The sequence below is a fragment of the Sinocyclocheilus anshuiensis genome, unplaced genomic scaffold, assembly GCF_001515605.1.
Source record: "Sinocyclocheilus anshuiensis isolate Anshui unplaced genomic scaffold, SAMN03320099.WGS_v1.1 scaffold267, whole genome shotgun sequence".
Taxonomy (NCBI): Eukaryota; Metazoa; Chordata; class Actinopteri; order Cypriniformes; family Cyprinidae; genus Sinocyclocheilus; species Sinocyclocheilus anshuiensis.
The window spans coordinates 2,386,911-2,408,359 of NW_015552637.1; the positions used below are offsets into that span (position 1 = coordinate 2,386,911).

Consider the following 21,449-nt stretch of genomic DNA (forward strand, 5'->3'; position numbering starts at 1 on the left):
AATTTCGAATATTCGTCGAATTTAAAATAAAAATCCACATTCGAATGCAAAAACGTTGCATTCGAATTGTAGGTGTTAAGGAGGCAGCCTTATCAACGGCGCACGAGATGCGATGACGATGTAAGTGTCGTTGCATTATAATGTTTTTGTTAGCCTATCCAGTTGAAGTCAATAGATTCGGCGCTGCTGCGTTGTTCATTAAAAATATAGCGGAAAAAGAGAACATCAATGTGGAGAAGATCTTGTTTACATCAAAACCGAAACCAAGCCGTTCACACAGAACGCATTTTCTAGATGGACATTTATTACTGTTGCACTCGCGTCTCGCACAAAGGAGCCGCATGTTTAGAAAGCCATGTAAAATTAATGCAAGTTTAACTTTGAAAAAAACATATATCGAGACTTTATGGCGGGGTTTTCCCCATCCCACTGCATCTCATGTTTTTAAATGAAAAATGTACTGTGTGATTGGCTTTCCGCTCTTTGTATTAAACTATGCATACATACACGATGATGTTTTGTTTATAGTTGTTTAAGCAACTTAATTATAATTGGTTTATAAACATTATTTTAACCATTATGCACTTTTTTTTCGCAGATAGTCATGTTATCTTATGCTTTGAATGATGCACCCTCTTGTGGCCTCAGGAGAGAAGCCAAACGCTTTTCTTCACCCTAACTGAAATTATGCATTTTAAATTCGAATATAATTCGAATTTTGATAATATTTAAGTACAAAATTCGAATTTAGTTTTTCAGCCATTTTGACAGCCGTAGTGTACAATGGCAGTAGCTCTGATTATCCCTTGCACGGTTAAAAAAAAAAACACCTGTTCAAATAAGGGACCATTAATCAAGAAGACTGACCATTCTTTGGCAATGTAACTTCCTCCATTCCTGGTACAGGGGAGGGATCTTCCAGGTCCTTTGTGAGGTCTTCATCCTGCTCGTCATCATTTTGATGTCCACGGCGTCTCCCCTGTGATCCAGGATTCCTGTTTGAGGTAAATTAATGAATGAGACTGCTACATTTAAAATGATCATGACTAAGTACGTTTTATACAAGAAATGTTTCTCGCATAAAAAGCAGTAAATTAACATATTAGAAGGATTTCTGAAGGATCATGTGACTCTGAGGACTGGAGTAATGGCAGCTGAAAAAATCAGCGTTGTCATCACAAAAAATAAATTAAAACATCTTAAACTGAAATAGAAATCAATTATTTAAAACTGTAATAATATTTCATAATATTCCTGTTTTTACTGTATTTTTTAGTGAATACAACCAGCCTTGGTGAGCATTAGAGACTTCTTTAAAAAACATTTAAAAAATTTTACCGAACCCAAACATTTAAACTGTTGCGCTTAAATGTATTTATCAGACTCCAACAAGATAGTTACCCTTTCTTGCCCTTTTTGCGGGACTCTGCAGGGGTGCTGGGTGGGGATGGAGAGCGTCTCCTCTTCTTGCCGGCAACCAGGGACTTGCGGTCCTTACGATCGGGTGTACGGGAAGACTGATCAGAACCATGGAGGGGTGGAGGATGAGAGAAAGAGCGAGAGAATGAGAGAATGGAACAGTCTTACACACAAAGGGGAGGGGGGCCCTGAGGGGATATTTGGGTGGTGGGGTGAGGTACGTGAGGGTGAGGCAGCAAGGAAGAGCTTTAGAGGATGATTGACAGACACGCAGACAGTGACAGAACAAACCCTGCCTAGACCTCAAAGGGTCTGGCTTAGCAACACAACGGAAATCTGAACACGCACCATATCTATTTCTTTAGCGCTCGTGTCTTTGGGTCTCTTACCACTTCCTCCCCTGGGAAGATCCGCTGGCGGAAACTCACAGGCTTCTTGTTCTCATCCACTTCGTAATCTTCCTCATTCATCCACTCGTTGAAAGCATCTGTGTCGATGACCCATTTAGCATGCACCTGAGGGGATTGTAGAACGTACTGAGAAAACATGCTGGCAGAGAGTGAATCTGCATCTCATTCAGCTCGTCTGCTGTTTCTGTTTCATGCAGATATTTTTTATGTATAGTTTCACAAAACTGAAGTCAAACCATTCTGTTTTTGCTTCAAATTTCGAAATTATACAATCTAATTTAGATTAAAAACTGCTCATGTGGCATGTATGCAGCATCTTTGTTTGGATCATGATTAAAATGCAGTGGTTGCCTCTAATTTTAAATGGAAAGAGCACAGACAAAGCCTTATTTTGTTTATACGAAGAGATTTATTTTGTGTTATTTATTTATTTACAACTGGTACTAATCGTGACGCAAGTAGACATTGATTGGCCAAACGCGTATGAAAACACATTTTATTTATAATTTGTCTTAAATCTCATTTTGTTAAAAAAAATCGTGAATCGAATCGTGAAATCAAAATCGTGAATCGAATCGAGAGTTGAGTGAATCGTGACATCCCTAATTATGCTTCATATTGTAAAAAAGTGTTTATTGTAAAACTGCGAATTAGGAAACATATCAAAACATTTACAGATCCCCTTACCCTCCATGGTTTCTCAGAACTTGGTGGATCCTCAACATCTCCATCCACATCACTTGTTGATACCCATGTATCATAACTGCAGAGTTAAATAATATCATTTATCATTTAATTTAGAATGAATCTTTCCGTTTCACACAAACATACAGTATGTGTGCAAATATACCCAACCAACCTGTCAGGGTAATTACCCCAGTGAACCAAAACTTGCTTGTCTTTGCGCATGACAGGACGTAGCCATTCCTCTGAAAGGCAGAAGCAGAATTCAAAAGGTAAGTTCAAGAAAACACCAAATATAATGTCCAATTAAACAAAATGATTGAGGAAATTTTGTTCACCCATCTTTTGTTATAAAAATCAAACACCAACCTTCTTCAATCTGGGCTGGGGAGGAGTAAATAATATGAGTGGCCTTTGATTTATCTTCAGTGATGGTGCCCTAGAAGTTTGAGTGAAACACAAACATCAGAGAAGTGCAAAAAAACACAAGATGGAATTTTAACAACCTAATCAATTCTTTCTTTCTTTTTTTTTTTTTACCTGATGTCTCTTGATGATGTCTTTGAGCTTGTTGGCTTGCTTTTGCTCCATGTCAGACACAATGTATACAATTGGTCGGGTCAAAGAGTTGTTCTGCAGGGAAGAATGAGATATGCATTATCACATACAGAGAACATTACATATTCAGGACTGGGAGAACCAAATGTGACTAAATCAATAAAGTACATTCACAATGAGTCCTAGTATATATTTAAATTTATAGACCACAGCACATAGATCTCTACCTGAACAAGAGTCTTCTCAATAGTCATGAACATCTCCACGTTTCTATCCATTCTGGATGGGTTCTGCAGATCAAACCTCCTCCTGAAGAAAGACAGGCACACCAATATTTAACATATTAGCATGAGCTTTTAAGTATTACTTCACTGAAGTTTTTGTCATTTTTGTCATTGCATGCATTGTTCCAACTTTCACACCTTTCTGAGATTCTACTCACCAGCCCTGCTCGCTTTTGAACTTGTATGCAGAACCCAGAATGTGGCAAAGGGCTCCTCCGGGTTTGAAATCGAGAAAGCTCTTTGCCTAGAATGACAAATGACTTAACAAAATTTCCCATTGGTGTTCAAATACAAATGTACACATTTCTGAAGAATTGTACCATAAGAACAAGGCACTGTACTTGTACTGTGTCACATGTGAAACAATAAATTTTAGTATAGAGGGGCATGAACGAAAGAGCAGATTTAAGGGATAATTCACCTAAAAATGAAAACTCTGTCAGTTACTCAACCTCACGTCTTTCCACATCCATAAGACTTTCATTCATCTTCGAAACACAAATGAAGATAGTAATGTTCAAACATTTCACAGAGGTTATAAAAGGAATCCATATTATTGGAGTGGTTTAAATCTGTTCACCTTAAAGTGATTTTGTCTTCATTTGAACTACTCAGTTCACATGGATTGCATTTACTTATGTTTTATGAACTTTGGATGAATGGACTTTCAATGAGGAGACTATCTTCAGTTATGTTTTGAAGAGGAGTAAAAGTGCTATAGAGTGGGAACGTGAAGAACAAGAAGTGTAAACACTGCAAATCCAGACTTACGGGTAGTTTGGTAAGGGCAGGATTGCTGACTCTACGCCCAAATGCATCCTCCTGAAACTGCAGCAACTGCACCACCAGCGCAGCCAAAGTTTTGCATGTAGGAGAGTCGGTTTGGACATACTGCAGAAAAATGAAGAGCCACAATAAATACCAGAAAATCAATTAGAAAACTCCAAGTATTGGATATTTATGTTGGTGTTTTCAGTAATCACACAAAAACAAAAATACCCTCAAGTTCTGCTTCTAGCAATCATTACAATCTAATCTGAAGAAATAATTCTGAACATGCATAATACATAAACTTCATTCACAAAAGTGCATTACAGGAGACTATAACTGGACAATACAGAGTAAGGGTGAAATCATCCAGTGCCAACAAATATCTGCCAAAGAAAAACCCTCACACTTGATTTTAAACAACATACACACGTTTTTATCTCTGCCACAAAGCTAAAACACTAACAAAAGTTGCATGGTTTAAATGGACACAGTACCGTTGTAAATACCATGGTATTCTTGACATACCTTTGGCTACCATTTAAACACAATGATGGGTCACAGTGTTAATCATTCAGTACCATATGTATGTACCTAATATTATACCATTAGTGAATCATGGTACCACCAGAACATCTAATGAATCAACATTAGAGAATCAGTAAACAAACTTCAGCACAAACAACCGAAGCATTGTGGCGAGAACCACCAAGAGTCATCTGACATTAAATGCAGTGGAGTTTATTCAAAAGAGAGCATAGCCCAAAAATGTTGCAAATGAAGACAGTAATTTGGCATATTTTAAGACTCAGTCATTATTATGGCAGATCGCGCATCTCAGTCGCTATCGTTAGCGAGCAAGCTAACTCGACAGCCCACAACACTGCCGCTTTAATTAACACAAGAGCAAAACTTGCTGACTAAAATGCCAGCCTGGAACCAAAACAACATCTGCACCACCGCTCTGATTCGACCCTTTCAAAAAAATCGAATATAATAGCAAATAAACTACACGCAAGCACGCGTGCCGCTTCTTGTAGCTATTGTGTGATGCGCGCGCGCGCCCCCATTCAACGGGCGCCTCATGAGCCGCAGACCTTCTTATAATGTTTCCCGATCCACAGCCGAACTGTCTCCAGCTGGGACACCGTTTCCGAGCTCTCCCAAAATTTGGAAGAAGGCCCTCCGTCTTTTTTCCGTCCGATCGAGGAACCGGCGCCCGCCTGGCCAGCCGATGGTCCGCCGGAGCCCGTTCCGCCCGCTGCAGTCGCCGCTGTCGCCATTGTTTCTTTATTAGCGATAGAGGCTAGTCCGTGGAAAATGTTTTAAAACAGCACTGCGCCTGCGCAACGGTCGACGCAAGCGTCGTTGGTTGAGGGAACTCTCGCGAGATGTCATTGTGTACAAACCAAACGAGATTTTCGCACAAAGAATATATTCTATTTTTCTTCTCAAAATGATATACAATTCATAAAATTTAGATTAAAATATAATTTGGCAGAACTCGTAATCCTGATACCGCATACAAAACATTTTAAATCGATGCAAATTAAAATTATAACAAATACCATTTAATGCACATTATGGAAGTGAAGTTAGAGCAGGGGTTCTCATCAGCCGCAGCCCACTAGGGGGCCTCAGTGATCCTCCAGGGGAGCCGCGAGATAGCTTAAAATTAATTTAAATATTATCCTATAATTGTTTAATTTCATTATTAATGTGTTATGTTAAAATGATCAAAGCACGGCCTCTCTCGTGTTCTGTGATTGATTGCTTCGGACTCGGTTAAAAACAGACTGAACAGACAGGAGGCCACTTGTGCTTTTAGGGGGCACAATTTTAAAGTTCATCTTAACCTACTTTAAGTATTATTAATTCAGTCATTTTTCACCATATCATGTATCACTGCAATCTAGAAGTAAGCTATAACAATTTAAACTAAAACGAATGTTTCATCATGTTTAATTTATTTGAAATAATTTTGTATTGTAGTGTCAGGGACATCATGCACTCATTATTTTTGAGGGGCTCATTATTTTTTATAGATAATGTTAGTTGATCTATAATGGGCGATGGGAAAAGTAGCCTAATAGTGTAACTTAATCTATTAACTATGCATAAAAATCCGTCTTTTTACTTAAATACCAGATATGGGTGTCATACCATAAAATATTTTTAATACGACTGACTTTGTATTTAATGTGAATTTAATAAAAACATTGAAACATTTTAATTTTGAGTGTTTTTTTTTATATATATATAGCATGCAGTATAAGAAGAATAAGGCAAAACAAATGTTTTGGTTAATAAAAAGGGTTTAAAAATAAACACTTTTCTCTTTGCTGTGGAAGTATGTCAGGCATTGGGGGGCCTTGCAAAACTGACCCGAGAAGGAGGGGGGCCCCGGAGTAAAAAAGGTTGAGAAGTTAGAGCCAGTGTTGGGGACTGCCCCACTGAATGCTGGTTAATAATTATTGACCGCTGCAGAACTCTTGTCAGGGAGTCGAGTCATCATATTGAGTTTGACCGTTTATTGCACAAGATTTGACCATATACACATGTTAGTGTATTTGAGGTAGTTTCTGAAATAAATAAAACAACAGATATAAATATTCATTGTTCAAATATAACCAATGACTCAACATATCACAAACTGTATAATAAACAAACAATAAAGTGCACTGATAAATAGAATATAAACTGATAAATATATCAGCAATATCTCTGCGAGAATAACAATCTGCATAGTAAGATTACAAACAATGAAATATAAGTTATATATAGAAATGCGACTGTATCATTAATACAGATGGTAGTAATAATGGTCGTTGAAAGGTATTATCACCATAAAAATGTTACCCTTAAATGTAATACAGTTGTAAACATGAACAATGCACACTGCGATGCTAACGGGCTAAGCCGCTCGTTAAACAGGATCAAATTACACTCAGAAAGATCGCTAAACTTCAATAACATCATAAACACTGTCGAAGTTAACACAATTGTGGTACACTGTAATAATCTAGGTAATTAACAATATACATCGAAGTAACTCACTTTGTCACGCACTTTCTCTTGCACATAAACGCTGCACCTGTGTGAGAGGACGCAGTATGACTGCCGTGCTGAGGTAACTTAGTGAATAGGCAGTTACGCTAAGACCGTACATGCGGTGAACCCTGCACTACGTTATTTACGTAAGTCATTACTGAAACATCACGCAGATCGCAAGTCTTAAACTTAAAGGGAAGAATTCACAACAGCCGCCCCCACATTTGAGCAGCAAATGGGTAATAAAGGGAATTCTCTAAATGTTTCATTGTTCAAATATAACCAATGACTCAACATATCACAAACTGTATAATAAACAAACAATAAAGTGCACTGATAAATAGAATATAAACTGAGAAATATATCAGCAATATCTCTGCGAGAATAACAATCTGCATAGCAAGATTACAAACAATGAAATATAAGTTATATATAGAAATGGGACTGTATCATTCATACAGATGGTAGTAATAATGGTCGTTGAAAGGTATTATCACCATAAAAATTTTACCCTTAAATGGAATACAGTTGTAAACATGAACAATGCACACTGCGATGGTAACGGGGCTAAGCCGCTCATTAAACAGGATCAAATTACACTCAGAAAGATCGCTAAACTTCAATAACATCATAAACACTGTCGAAGTTAACACAATTGTGGTACACTGTAATAATCTAGGTAATTAACAATATACATCGAAGTAACTCACTTTGTCACGCACTTTCTCTTGCACATAAACGCTGCACCTGTGTAAGAGCACGCAGTATGACTGCCGTGCTGAAGTAACTTAGTGAATAGGCAGTTCCGCTGAGACCGTACATGCTGTGAACCCTGCACTACGTTATTTACGTAAGTCATTACTGAAACATCACGCAGATCGCAAGTCTTAAACTTAAAGGGAAGAATTCACAACAGCCAGTAATCATTTTGTATTTTGTAATGTCCAGTAGCACAAGACAGACAGATTATTGGCATAATAGTGCCATCTAGTGGTAACTATGGGTGTTAACTGTTCCCTTTACTGTTCCCTATATGAATATTGCACAATTTTTTTTTCTATTACTTCTATTTTACCTTGATTTATAGCCTACTTCTCTTGTACTCAGATTGGCTAAAGACATACTCTTCCAATACCATATGACCATCACCATCAGAAGCCCTGAGATGATTGAGCTCAAGAAAATGGCTACAGCAACCCACTGTAATATGTTAATTTAACTTAAATATCTATAAAAAAAATGTTATAGCTATTAACAAACTACATTCCAATCACTGTTGATTGGACATTATTAATAATGTCTATTTGGGGGGGCACAGTAATGCATCAAAACGTCCTGTAAAAAAACGTCCTGTAATTACCTATACGTTTATTGAAGCTTGTTTGCTATTCCATCAGACTTATGTTTTCAGGCATATAATCTTTTATTCTTTTTCCAAATATGACACAAGGCAGCATTCTGTTATTCTTAAGCTAATCATATTGACTTGACAGAGCCATTATGGTTATGTTATAATTTTATTTAAACTAAATTTCTCAGAATAATTATGCTTTTATTACTCAGCGTTTAAAGGATTCCCAGCATTCCAGGTCATCGTAGATTGTAATGTCTTTTTCACTTTCAATGACACTTTTCACAATATTTGTACTCTCTTAATATGAGCATAATCAAGTCAAACTCATCGATCACAGGCCATATTATATAAAAGAGACCCGATTTTCAGACATTCAGTCAACTCATTCTTGACAAAATGTGTAATTACTTTGTTTTGCCTATGTATGGCAGTGTAGGCATGAAATACATTACCTTTGTACCTCTCTAAACTCTGACTGCTGCTTCTGTCTATTGACAATACAAGGTCACCTAGAGACTATCTTGGCTCTTTAATGATCCAACGGTTTTACACAATCATTTTCATAAAGCATACATTTAGTAATTCATTTTTCTTTGAAACCATTTATATATTTATTTATTTTTGCAGAGAAATTATGTTTTAGTACAATTTTGTAATCAGTAAGTTATCAAACGGTTTAAATTAATGCAAAATGATAGAATTTTAAACAAAAATGAATGTACATAACCACGTTCATTCTATTTAATGTTAATTTTAGACATTAATTAGTTTACATGCATTTGTTCAAAACAGATCATTCGTTAGTGCACAAACTCAAAAACAATATGTAAAAGGCCAGTTTGAGAAGCTATAAGGCCCAGTTTCATGAATGATTGCAAGAGAGTTCTTTAGAAGTAGGCTGTAGATAAGATACAGGGAAGGGGCCAGCCAAAGGCTAAAGGTTCCGTTCAAAGGTAAGGTCTGTAAAACTGAATGTGATGTAATAGTTCTTTATAATTCATTATCCAAACCCTGTATATAGACTAGAGCCTCTACTTGAAAGGCAGCACAGAATTAAAAAATTAACAATTTTCTACAATTAAAAGCAACAACAGCAACAAAACCCATTACCATCTTTCAGTTGCTCTCTTTGCAAGCACTTGTATTTCCTTCAAGAAATGCTATGATTTTGTTTGTCACATGTAAGTGAGGATATGTCCATTTAAAACTTTTATTTCATCATGTCAGTTCTTTTCAGCTAGCTGTTCTTAACTGTGTTTTATCTTTTTATCACACCTTTTCATCCTTTGTCCACTTGCACTGTGCATAACTTAAATACTGTATATGTGTAAACAGCAAAGAATCACATCTATTCCCTTAGTTTTGCTGCAAATGTATAAATTACTAAACATATCTCATAAAATGCATCACAGTTGTGATATGCCACATTTATAGCAGATGATTTAGAGATAAAACATCCACACCTTTAAATGTTATTTAAATACAGCTGGCCCCTTGGTGTTGTGTAACGATGAGCACTTTTTGCCCATAGATTGAACTTCATCTTGTCTTTGAGAGAACCTTATACTTGAGTTTTTAAAATACAGGTGGGTCAATTAAACTTGTTTTTAAAAATGTCAAAACCAAAGTCAATATTTCATTGCTGTGAACTTATTATACATGGCACTTGTCAAACTTTTTTTTCATGTACATGTTCTCATTTAATGATATTTTAAATGACTTAAGTTAATCCAATTACATTCTGTTCATCTTAAAACCCTTATATTAATTGCATTATAAAATGGGAATATAAGTCGGCGGCGGCGATAGCCTTGGCTTGTGGGCAGGGCGCTGACCATAGACTGTATAAAAACACGGACGTCGTGTCCGTGACGTCACCCGTAGATTTCCGAAGAGCGTTTTTGAATGAACCAGGCTGTAAACATGTTTTTTTCTGCTGTGAAGTTGGGCATTTTAACATGGGGAGTCTATGGGATTGACTCCCTTTTGCAGCCAGCCTCTAGCGGCCAGTTGATGAATTACAGTTTAAGTCATTTCCTTGTTGGCTTCACGAGAGCGAGCGGGAGGTTGCCGCATGGAGCTGACATACAGCACCGTTGCGCTAGGGGCGTCTCGAACTCGAATCCTGCCCCTCTCTCTCTCTCTCCTACTTCGCTTCCTTTCAGCTCTAAACTATCCTATCATAATAAAGGCAAAAAACAGCAACTAAAAGCTTAATTTGTTTAGAAGCTTGGTATTTTTCTGATTTGATTTACTTCTCATTTGCAGAGCAATGGACATGCATGTGTTTTTCCTGCTTTGTACTTTTGTGGTGCCTTGTTTTACAGACACAACTACAGCTAAAGGTAAAGTTGGTTTGTTTTGAAAATACAGACTTAGCAATACATTAGACACTTGTTTCATATTTTGGTATTACTTTTAAACTATTTTAATAATTGCTTTGTCTTGCATAAATGTTTGTTTACATTTTTATAGTTACATTGTAAATATATTAAGGTTGCTGCATATTATCCTAAAAGGACTTTGTCTTGAACTGTTGTGTCGTTGCCAATAATGATGGAACTATTTAATAGTTTTCAGTAGTTATACACTTAATATGTGTCTATATAGAAAATATATATACGCACAAAACACATAAATAACTTTTGACTATAGTGCTTTTTCAATTTCAGCCAGAAATCTTGCTTTATATGGCAAGGCCACACAATCAGACCTGGTTGAGAATCCTTGGTCAGCAAATGGCCATGCCATTAATGCTGCTGATGGTAATCGTGACTCTAATTTTGAACATGGATCCTGTACTGCTACTACAATGCAAAATGACCCATGGTGGAGGTTAGATTTACTAGACAAGTATGTAGTGACCTCCATAACTATCACCAACCGAAAAGACTGCTGTCCTGAAAGGCTTGATGGAGCTGAGATACACATTGGGAACTCTCTGCTGAACAACGGCAACAGCAATCCTTTGTAAGAAAACTACACTACAACTATTTTAAAAGAACAATGTGATGAGGTTACATACACACGATCACACACTGTTCATCTGCTGTTGTTTTAATACAGGGCTGGAAAGATTTCATCCATTCCAGGTGGGAGATCCCTCACTTTCAAATGGAAGAAAGGCATTCCAGGCCGTTACATCAATGTGGTCATACCTGGATCTAATCGACTTCTTACCCTCTGCGAGGTCGAGGTTTATGGTTATCCAGCTCCTGATGGTGAGAAGGATTTAAACAGTGTAGCTCTGATAAAAGTAATTAATCAAAAGAGAGAATGCTTACTATAATCTTTTTATTCAAAAACAACAAAAAATTCAATAAAGCGATGTTGTCATGTATTCCATCTCTAGATTGTAAGACAAGTTCTTTGTTCTTTCACTTGGAACTCATCTGTTGTTTTAGGTGAAAATGTGGCTTTACAAGGGAGAGCTACACAGATTTCCCTCTATGGAAACGGCTTTGCATCCAATGCCATTGATGGGAACAAAGATGGTGTTTACGGTCATGGATCCTGTACCCATACTGTAAATGACCTCAATCCCTGGTGGAGACTGGACCTACTGAAAAGGCACAAAGTGTTTTCAGTAGTAATTACAAACACAGTAGACAATGTTCCTGAAAGATTAAATGGGGCAGAAATCAGAATTGGAAACAGTCTGGACAACAACGGCAATAACAATCCCAGGTAAGTGAATTCAGCTCTAAATCTCTTTATTTTTCTTTAAATACATTTAGAATTTACTGTAGTATGCTAAAAGAGTAACATATAACTGGGTTACAAACGGGTACAATATTGTGTTTTTTTTTTTTCATCACTTGCGTTTAATTACACTGACTTGCTACAGTGTAGCTGCTTTGTATGTGGATGGTATTTCAAAATTTCTCAAGATGCTTACCTCTCCTTTTCTTCAGGTGTGCTGTGATCTCTTCCATTCCTCCTGGTTTTTCCTCCACCTTTGAATGTGATGGGATGGAAGGACGTTACATTAATGTTGTTATTCCTGGACGGCAAGAATATCTTACACTGTGTGAGGTTGAAGTGTACGGATCACCACTGGATTGAGAAGCACTTAAAAAAATAACTGACCTGTAATTATTTTCACACTGCACATGAAGTAACTGGATTAAATAACAGGATCTAAATAGGGGGAAAAAATACATATTGGATGTTGTAGGGCTTTACTTCAAACAGACATGTACTCCATCAGTTTACCTCCAAATCAGTTCTGATGAAGAAACAAAGTCATCTACATCTTGGATGGCCTGATGCCATCAAAGTTTTGAATCAAAAATTTAAAAAATGCTAATTAAAAGTTAATTTTCAGTAAATTTTCATTTTTGGGTGAACTATTCCTTCAAGCTTCAGTACTTAAATGCACTGCATGTAGAGTATTGATCATTGGACACTGGCAAATGGTCAATATGGCAACACTATTTTCTGTAGTGTAATGCAGATGTAAATTGCATGTTGTAAATAAATAAAATTATGATTTTTAAGTTTATAGTCTTTGCATATTGTGTATGTAAAATAAGTCTTAATGAAAACAACAATGCTAATTAAAATGGTTTTTCTGGACACAATAAGTGCAAAAGTCAGAGGGTACATATATTTTAAACATCCCAGCAAAAACAACAGAGCTTTCTTTGCTTCATGTTAATGGGAAGGAATGATTAATTACTATGTTTTTCCCCCTCACTTTACTGTTTACTAGTGTACTTGAAGTAAAATAAGATAAAACCTAATGGGTGCTTTCCAATGAATTACACCCCCTGTGTTTGCTTCAAACCAAAACTGTAAGTATACAAATGTGGCATTTAAAAAACAAATAAATTAATAAATAATAAGTGATACTGCTTTGCAGGAGCAATATGAAGTTATGCAGTACTAAGACTTGCGATACTAAGACTCAGACTGACCCTAGCTGAGGCTGGACCTGCTATTGTGCAAAGACACTTTTCGTCATGATGGTGATGTCAAATAAAACACCATAATTGAGCACAAAATATAAGACAACACTTACACATGGCTGTAGACAATTAAGTGCATATAAACTGTATATCACATTAAGTAGATTTCATGGTTTCAACATTGTTTGTAATTTGACATTTTGAATCGCTTTTTTTGAACCTATTGTTTTGCTTTGTTTTTCATGTATTTTTACAGAATGGACCTATATGGTTTCTCCTTGGTTTTATGCACTGCAATAAAACTTTATCTTTATTACTTAGCTGAATTGACTAAAAACAATTATAATCTGTTCTCTTTAAGTTTCTTCATGTAGAACAAATAAACCATATATATTAGTTGTGATAAAGCACATTTATCTCAGATGACCTGTTTAGATAAAACATGCATGCTGTGTATTTATAGCTGGCCCTTTTATATATTTTTTTGCTATGATGAACACTTTTTGCCCAGAGTGACCTTCATCTTGTCTATGAGAGAAAAATAAACTAATTTTGTAAATTATAAAATACAGGTGAGTGGCTTGTTTACATTAATGTCAGTTATGTTTTCATGCTATCATTTTAATTCCATAATTGACTTAACTGCATATTGAATTCAATAGGATAAGAAAGTCCAATTATTCTGATGAATATTAAAACAAACCCACAAAGTAAATCCATTATAAAATCAGATTATGAACAAAACTGACAGTGCTTATCAGATTTTTTTTATAACCTTGCTTATTTTACTTCTCACGTGTACGATAATGGAAATACACATGTTTTTCATACTTTGGATTTTTGTGATGCCTTATTTTACAGACTCAACTGCAGCTAAAGGTACGGTTCAAAATTGCAGATATTTTTAATTATAAAGAAACACTCAAAATACATTAGACACTGGTTGTAACATTTTACTGCAAATCACATTTTTATGAGAGCAAGTTGTCACCTATGAACTTTTTTTTAAACTGTTTATTGTTAATTTTTATGTTAAGCTTTATGAATTATTCGTAATTTCTTAAAAATCTTTCTGAAAATGCCTTAATTAGCTTATAACAGCGATATGTTGTGAAAGATGGTTTTTATATTTCAAAAATACTCCGTAGAGGGGAATATTGTCCCAAAAGAACTGTCTTGAACAGGTGTTTCTTCTTGGCAATAATGGTGGAAATGTACTTGTTGCCTTTTGTATAAACTTAGTATTTATCTTTACAAATATTTACTGGCAAGCAAGCAAGCAAACAAATAAATAAATCCCTGTGAAATAATCACTGTCAAAAGTGAAATATTATATTGTCAAATGCCTTTTTAATTTTGACTTATTCATATACTTGTTTTATAATACATACTGAATATAATGCTTTATCAATTTCAGCCAGAAATCTTGCTTTATATGGCAAGGCCACACATTCAGACCTGGTTGAGAATCCTTGGTCAGCAGATGGCCATGCCAGTAATGCTATTGATGGAAATCATGACTCACATTATGATCATGGATCCTGTACTGCTACTACAATGCAAAATGACCCATGGTGGAGGTTAGACTTACTAGACAAGTATGTAGTGACCTCCATAACTATCACCAACCGAAAAGACTGCTGTCCTTGAACGGCTTGATGGAGCTGAGATACACATTGGGAACTCTCTGCTGAACAACGGCAACAGCAATCCTTTGTAAGAAAACTACACTACAACTATTTTAAAAGAACAATGTGATGAGGTTACATACACACGATCACACACTGTTCATCTGCTGTTGTTTTAATACAGGGCTGGAAAGATTTCATCCATTCCAGGTGGGAGATCCCTCACTTTCAAATGGAAGAAAGGCATTCCAGGCCGTTACATCAATGTGGTCATACCTGGATCTAATCGACTTCTTACCCTCTGCGAGGTCGAGGTTTATGGTTATCCAGCTCCTGATGGTGAGAATATGAACATTTATGATGTGGATTTAAACAGTATGACTCTGATAAAAGTAATTAATCAAAAGAGGGACAAAAATTCAAAAACAGCAGAAATTCAATAAAGCTATAATTTAGATTCAACAATGTTGTAGCCATATATTTCGTTCCTAGACTGAAAGGCAAGTTCTTTATTCAAAACCATGAATTCACTTGGAACTCATCTGTTGTTTTAGGTGAAAATGTGGCTTTAAAAGGGAAAGCTACACAAAAAAACGTCCTTGAAAACGGTTTTGCATCCAATGCCACTGATGGGAACAAAGATGGTGATTACAATCATGGATCCTGTACCCTCACCCAAAAAAAACTCAATCCCTGGTGGAGACTGGACCTACTAAAAAGGCACAAAGTGTTTTCAGTAGTAATAACAAACAGAGAAGATGGCTTTTCTGAAAGATTAAATGGGGCAGAAATCAGAATTGGGAACAGTCTGGACAACAACGGCAATAACAATCCCAGGTAAGTGAATTCAGCTATAAATCTCTTTATGTAAGCAATAAGGTTTTTGTAGGCGTGCTAATATTGTATATACTACAGCACGCCTCAAATACATTATTGCTCTTCTTAAACAGTTACCACACAATAAGCAATAATAAAACCAAAAATAGTTCCTGACAGTAGCATTAAACAGCAAGAGAATACTCACACATGCTTCATTAAATGAATAACAAACAGTTAATTTTTCTGAAATACATTATACATGGAACAGTTGTGACACTATATTATTGATTATGTTGCTAAGGTTGTTGCGCAGTGATACACAGAACAGTTGAGTGAAGCGGTCGTAGTCGTGCTTTATCGTGAATAAAACACAGCCGCTGACCAATCAGAACCGAGGACTAGAACTAACCATTTAATAATTTTCTTGAAATACATTGAGAATTTACTGCAGTAGGCTATGTGTTTTGCATTGGACATGGACGGTAGTTCAGAGTTTCTTAAGATGCTTACCTCTCCTTTTCTTCAGGTGTGCTGTGATCTCTTCCATTCCTCCTGGTTTTTCCTCCACCTTTGAATGTGATGGGATGGAAGGACGTTACATTAATGTTGTTATTCCTGGACGGCAAGAATATCTTACACTGTGTGAGGTTGAAGTGTATGGATCACCACTGGATTGAGAAGCACTTATTTTTTAAATGTAATAATTATTATTGAAAAGTATTAATGTAACCTGTAATCAAAGTTTCAATACTGAATACCAAACAGAACTAGAGTATAAAATGTTATCTTAATTCTTGTTTTTTCTTGTTAGCTGTTATCGCAATATTTGCTCTTCCAATTGATATTACGAGATACCAAAGAAAAAAATACACACACACAAAAAAAAAACAGATGTAAATGATTTTTATTCAAAGAAAACTTGACAATGGCCAATATGGGCCACACTTTTTGTAATGTAAGACAGCTGTAGGAAATGTAGAGAAATTATTGATTTTTTTTGTTCTTAAAGGGGGTATCTTGCAAAATGTAAAAATATGTCAAACAAGATGTGAACACTTCATTATAATAAAACTATTATAATACAACTCACTATAAACCTGTATCTAAATATATGTGTGTGTTCTAAAATAAAATAACTGCTTAGTTATTAGTAACACAAAAATATAACACTATAAGTCAAGATCATCTATTTTTTTAAACAGATACTTTGCAGAGTTCTCAAAGTTTTAATGTAATAAATTCTATTCCACAATACAAACATGAGGGTGTAAAGATAAGAGAAGAATGCTGCGTAGAAATACTAAGGCCCAGACTGACCCCTAGTGGAGGGTCGACCTTTAGAAAATGCCCCCCAATTTTTTTTTTTTATTATGCTTGCATTTACAACAAACAAACAAGGTACATAAACACATCACAGAATCTAACAACACGTGAACAGCCTTAGGTTGAGCATAACCAGTGACAAACAAGATCACAATAAACCAATAATAAAGAAGAAAAGAAAAGAAATAAATAGAACAAATAAAACAAACCAAACCAAATGGGGCTTTTTACATTAGTTTATACATGCCCCAAAAACAAAATCAATTTGACAGCTTTCTTGTTTTTAACCAATCCTAAAGATTTGCACAAAATTTTAACCTCATTCATCCACTGGTTAAAGTTGGGTGTAGAAAATGCCCCCCAATATAACCAAGACCAAGAGATGATTGATGGTGCTTAACAACCCACTGGAATGTGTTATCATTTGTGCTCACCTGATAAACTGTGATGCTCCACTGATGAACTGAAACGCATATAATGCTATGGATATAGGCTATTCTCTGTATTCAGTGTTTTCATCTCTCATTCGATTTCACCAGACTCTCCATCTTCTGCTCTTTTTCTAAACAGAACAAATACAAAGAGTGTTTGTTTGCTAAGATATGACAAAGGGCAGCAGCCAGAATTTTGTTATTCTAGCGCTAATCATATTGACTCTAAAAGCCATTATATTATTATGTTATTTAGCTTCATTAAAACTCTGAATTTCTCAAAACGATTATGTTTTCTTACTCCGCTTTTAAAGGATTCCCAGCATTCCAGGTCATCGACGATCGTAAAACGTCGTGTAGAACACTCATCATTGCCACTCAGAAGGCTTAATAAAATTATAGTTAGACATATTTTGTTTCTCCCTTCAGTAACTATCCACAGCACACTATGAACAAATAAATCAATTTCCTTGTGGTAATTAATTATCTTTTCTGAGAAATAATAATGAGAATACAATAGGCAAAATAATAGCTAGAGGTTCAATTCATTCATCCAAAGACTACAGTTCCCAGAATGCATTGTTCCGTGTACCGATGAACCCTCATTCTCGCAATCTTTTGCTTTTGCCGAACACGTTTCGCTTCAAGACACGTACGGTAAATGTAAACATGGGTGTACTGTAAATTCAACAGCAGCTAATTTTACGATTCCTCGTCTGCTCTTTGAGATACGACAAAACTTTGTCTTTTAACTGATTTGCATTCATTTGTGTTTATTTTGACATTTATGTTTATTCATTCAATGATCAAGCTGTAACCAAGATATCGTTTTATTGAGACTTTTCCTAACTTATCTCAGTTGTCAATTCGAGCCAAAAATTGAAAGTGAATTTGTTTATATCTGGCATTTATTCCAGTAGGCCTACTAATAAGTACCTCTTACGTGTAATTTGGCGCTAGGTGAAGCATTATAATACAAACCAACTGTTCTGCTCATTTCAATCTCCAGAATGAAGCAGGAACACGAAGACCTCGTTTTGAAAGCAACTGGAGCAAAGTCTCTGCAGATTGGTGCAAAGATTCAGACTTTGCGGAGCAGTTATGGTGAAATATTACGAGTCTACTTGGAGGGATGTGACCATCCCTCTGTGGTTGTCAAACATCTGATGTTTCCCCAAAACCAGAAACATCTAGGGGGCTGGAATACAGTCATATCTCACCAGCGCAATATTATGTCCTCTTTTGGAAGGCCAAACAAAGTAGTTTCGCTTAGAACAACAGTCTCTATATTGATAACTTTAAGAATAGTGGGCAAGAACCGAAAGGCACTGTCAGGAAAGATTGTCTCCAAAAAACACTGAACTAATGCAGCAAATTGCTAGTACAGTATACAAAATGAATAAACCAGTCTTATAAACTCCTTGATTTCGCTTAAAGGTGCAATATGTAAGTTTTCACCGCTAGAGGGGGCGTATTCAAATCAAACAAAGGCGTAGTTTGATGACGCCATGACTGAGTGTGGAATCATGGGAGTTGTCGTCTTCATAGTACAGTCACTCCTACACCCCATTCAAGATTTGTCCTTGTATAACATTCCAGTTAAAGAGACGGTGAAATATCTAGGCATTTCTATTTCCAAAGATTTGAAGATTAGTATGAAAGAACATTTTGAAAATAAAATGCAAAAAGCCAATGGTATCTTGAATAGCTGGTTACAAGGAGATGTGTCTATTTTCAGGGGAGAATTCTTCTATCTAAAGTTGAATATCTATCTAGAATGATCTATCCAGCTTTTTCTTTAGCTCCCTCTTCAGTTATTATAAAAACAAGCAATAAAAAAATGTATGACTTTATTTGGAGGCACAAAACTCATTATATTAGAAAATCTGATATTATCAAAGGGTACGAAGAAGGTGGTCTGTATGTAATTGAATTTGAGAGTATGAATACTGTGTTAAAACTTAAGTGGCTTCAAATGTTTTTAGGTAATATTGAGAGCTTTTGGTATGCAGTGCCTTCAGCTTTGTTTCGTAAATTGGGTGGTATCCGCTTCCTTCTCAAATGTGACTTTGATTTATCCAAACTTCCAGTGAAGCTATCAGCATTCCACCAACAAGTCTTATTATGCTGGAAATTGGCATACACACACAATTTTACACCCCACAATACTCCTATATGGAATAACAAATATATTCTTCACAGAAACAAATCCGTTTTTTATGAGGACTGGGTAAATAGAAATATTTGGTCAGTGTTGGATCTAATGGATGAGACTGGTAATATGTTAAATTACAATGCATTTACTTTAAAACACGGATTTGCCTGTCATCCAAAGCAATTCTTTACTGTTATTAATGCAATACCCTCAGGTGTAAAAATGTTAATGAGATGTTCTCTTTCCTACTCAAAAATTACTGCAGTCCTTCCTTTGTTATATGTTGGTGATATTGAGATAGAAAACAAGCTCCGCACTAACAAATATATAAGACAATATATCATCCAGTCATGCTACCCTTGTCAAATATTAAGAAATAAATTAGATCATACATTTGATAAAAACACTGTTAAATATTTCAGAACAGCTTATCTAAAATTTCCTATTCTCCCCAAGGTAAAAGAAATGCAATTTAAAATATTAAATGAGATATATCCCTCCAATAAATTTCTACATTCAAAATTTAATTTTGAAAATGAGCCCTGTTATTTATGCAAATATTTAGTTGAAGATACAGAACATGTATTTTTTACATGTAGTTTGTCGCAGTCTTTTTGGAAAGCATTGCAGGACTGGATGGTAGAGAAGGGTGTGATTGCTGATGGTTTCACTCTAACCTTACAAGATGTAATGTACGGAATAACCAAAGAGTGCTCTGTTTTGTACGATTTGATTCATAATATTATATTATTAGCAAAATACTTTATACATAAATGTAGATATTTTAAATCCCCTCCTTTGCTTATTGTATTTAAAATTGATCTAAAATACTTCTCAGATGCCCTTAGTAAAATGAAAAATCCAAAAGCAGTAAAACTACTTAATTTGTTTGTATTATATAATTTGTTGTAATTATGTATTTTTTATTATTTAATTTATTTTTATTTTATATTTTATGTTTCTTGGAATGTTTTGTTAAATGATTTGTCTGGAGCTTATTATGATTCTATTGTGTTGAGCCTTCCATACCAGAATCTTTTTTGTATACTAATTAATGCCAGTTTGTTGTATTCAGATTTTGTACTTAATAAAAAAATAAATAAAATAATAATAAGCGGAGCTTTTACACAACAGCTTCATTTTGAAAGCAAGATACACTTACAGTATGGACACATGGCTAATAAACAAAAGAACCAAATAAAACACAACCCAGGCAGTACACTGAGAAAAAACAAAATGAATAATACTTCAAACAAAGAATAATTCATCACAGCATTTACCGAATGTGTGGAAATATTAGAAACATTAACAGGAGAGTTTTGCTGCGTCACAATCACCTGTTAGATACAGTAACATCACGTCAGATCATAACTGTTTCTGACATTCACATCATTCTACAGTAAACAAATAGATAAAATCACATTCGAGATGTGCTACACAGTCTTTCATTGGCAAAAAAAATCACTTAAATATTTCACCAAGAATTCAAATCATGTTCATGGATAAGCTAATGTATTAAAGATTTATTAACATCGTAGTATGAAGCAGAGTGAGGCGGAAAGCCGTTGAAGTGAAACAAGGCCGCTGAAGCAATTGCTAATGAGAGACGAGAGTGACACACGGCTCGAAAGCAGCGGAGCTTTTATTATGCCACA

At 35.5% G+C, this 21,449-nt stretch overlaps 3 protein-coding genes across 4 annotated transcripts in view; 2 read left to right on the forward strand and 1 right to left on the reverse strand.

Annotated features, from left to right (window-relative positions):
* Positions 1–5,430, reverse strand: part of LOC107666814 (SWI/SNF complex subunit SMARCC1-like) — a 19,058-nt gene extending 13,628 nt beyond the window's left edge. For both annotated transcript variants that reach the window (XM_016458270.1, XM_016458269.1), the window contains exons 1-11: positions 5,221–5,430; positions 4,127–4,246; positions 3,514–3,599; positions 3,299–3,380; positions 3,054–3,146; positions 2,883–2,952; positions 2,689–2,758; positions 2,517–2,592; positions 1,809–1,934; positions 1,402–1,517; positions 868–995 (exon numbers count right to left, since the gene is read on the reverse strand). In XM_016458270.1, the coding sequence (XP_016313756.1) occupies positions 868–995; positions 1,402–1,517; positions 1,809–1,934; positions 2,517–2,592; positions 2,689–2,758; positions 2,883–2,952; positions 3,054–3,146; positions 3,299–3,380; positions 3,514–3,599; positions 4,127–4,246; positions 5,221–5,406 (1,153 nt within the window). In that variant the 5' untranslated portion in view covers positions 5,407–5,430. The remainder of the gene's footprint in view (positions 1–867; positions 996–1,401; positions 1,518–1,808; positions 1,935–2,516; positions 2,593–2,688; positions 2,759–2,882; positions 2,953–3,053; positions 3,147–3,298; positions 3,381–3,513; positions 3,600–4,126; positions 4,247–5,220) is intronic.
* Positions 5,431–10,662: 5,232 nt separating this feature from the next.
* On the forward strand, positions 10,663–12,799 carry LOC107666815 (uncharacterized). Its single transcript, XM_016458272.1, has 5 exons — positions 10,663–10,873; positions 11,201–11,498; positions 11,595–11,749; positions 11,933–12,215; positions 12,443–12,799. The coding sequence occupies exons 1-5, from the start codon at positions 10,801–10,803 to the stop codon at positions 12,591–12,593; spliced, it is 960 nt and encodes a 319-aa protein (XP_016313758.1). The 5' UTR covers positions 10,663–10,800; the 3' UTR covers positions 12,594–12,799.
* A 1,445-nt stretch (positions 12,800–14,244) lies between these two features.
* LOC107666736 (fucolectin-3-like) lies at positions 14,245–16,562 on the forward strand. The gene is given in 6 exon segments (XM_016458168.1): positions 14,245–14,317; positions 14,856–15,082; positions 15,084–15,154; positions 15,251–15,405; positions 15,621–15,903; positions 16,412–16,562. Coding segments are annotated over 6 exon segments (960 nt in total).
* The last annotated feature ends 4,887 nt before the right edge of the window (positions 16,563–21,449 follow it).